Source organism: Camelina sativa, chromosome 15, assembly GCF_000633955.1.
Source record: "Camelina sativa cultivar DH55 chromosome 15, Cs, whole genome shotgun sequence".
Classification (NCBI taxonomy): Eukaryota; Viridiplantae; Streptophyta; class Magnoliopsida; order Brassicales; family Brassicaceae; genus Camelina; species Camelina sativa.
Window position 1 is genome coordinate 5,589,618 of NC_025699.1, and position 1,695 is coordinate 5,591,312.

At 37.6% G+C, this 1,695-nt stretch overlaps 1 protein-coding gene across 1 annotated transcript in view; it reads left to right on the forward strand.

Moving 5' to 3' along the window:
* The window catches only part of LOC104745511 (transcription factor JUNGBRUNNEN 1-like), a 2,330-nt gene extending 1,425 nt beyond the window's left edge, over positions 1-905 (forward strand). The window contains exons 2-3 of the mRNA XM_010466769.1: positions 3-309; positions 405-905. Coding sequence (XP_010465071.1) covers positions 3-309; positions 405-785 — 688 coding nt within the window. The 3' untranslated portion in view covers positions 786-905. The remainder of the gene's footprint in view (positions 1-2; positions 310-404) is intronic.

A 1,695-nucleotide genomic window follows, 5' to 3' on the forward strand; every position in this document is an offset into this window, starting at 1 on the left:
AGGAACACGGAGAAGGAAAACTACTTCTTTTGCAAGAGAGGAAGGAAATATAGAAACAGCATAAGACCAAACCGAGTGACTGGTTCCGGTTTTTGGAAAGCCACGGGAATAGACAAACCTGTCTATTCGGATGGACCTAATAAAACAGTGATCGGTCTAAAGAAGACACTCGTGTATTACCTTGGAAGCGCCGGGAAAGGAAGCAAGACAGATTGGATGATGCACGAGTTTCGTCTTCCTACAGCCAATGACACTATCCCCGGTGGCCCTACACACTCTAACCCTACTCCAACTTCCGCACTACAAGCAGTAAGTTTCTAATGATCTACTCGTTCATGATGATATCTAGCATGCATGTTTCCTTTTTTCGACAAGTTTTTGATTCTTAATATAAATAATTGCAGGAAGTGTGGACGTTATGCCGGATATTCAAGAGAAATGTGTCTAGTCGAAAATACACTTCGGACTGGAGAGAATTAGCAAATGGCAAACGGGTGAAGCCGCAACAATCTAATTACCAAGAAGCATATATCAATTTTGGTGACAATGAAAGTAGTAGTAGTACCAACGTGATTAAAGGGAGCTACGAGAGGAGCGCTTTCCAGCTTCACCAAACGCATCATCAACATCAACATCAAGACCAGCCAATTCCCATGGACACCGCCACACAGGTTGATTCGCTTCAACAATTCTCCAACGATAACATTGACTATGAGAGCTACGAAAACTGGGACGAGCTTCGATCGGTTGTGGAATTTGCTTTCCCACCTTCTTCTTTTAGTTAGATCACTAAACCACTAGTAGTTAACTTACTAGCATATCTATCTGTTTACTTGGACGTTTTGTATTCTCTATTTATAAACATGGATCTTTTGTATGTATGTATATGAATGCGCCTGACTATATATATTTGTATTGGCCTATATTCACGGAATGGCTTATATTATTATTTGCATATTTTATCTTTGGTATATAAATATCTCATCGTTACATGTGAATATGTGATGACAAAAAATAATATATATAATTAAAGAATTACGGTTGATAATAAAAGTGGAAAAAACTCGTTTAGAACTTTAGACGGTTGATAATAATAATATCACACAAGTCTATATAGTATTGGGCTTAGTTTTCAATAGCCCATTAGGAAGAAACCCAAAAGAATTAAAAATAATCCTGTAACACCCGTACCGTCACAAAAGACAGAACAACATGTAATCCATCCGGTATGACCAAAAACATTTCTTTCTTTAAGATTTACCAACGAACAAACTTCAAACTGCAACTCTTAAACTTACTAACCTAGGAAAAAGGAAAAATGGAGTGAGTAAACAAGTTTACTCACTGAGGAGATCAAACTCTGCCCACTGGACATACAATAATCACGTTCCAAATATAATCAACAACCATTACTTAGCATAGATTCAGAATGTCTATCAAGCAAACAAACAAACAAACATCTTATTTCTCCTTAATAATTCTCATCTTATTTTATGCACTTTTGTAGCGACTACCACACGCAAACATTTCTGTTTCTTTACATTACTTAATAAGTTTTACTTTACTTATAGGTTTGGCCATTAACACTTTTTATGGCTCCCAAACCCCCTTTTCTTAGAAGACCACGGCCCATAGCTCGATTCTTCCCCTGCTCGTCAGCGGTTTATGACCTGCAATGAACCCGTCGGTTCATTA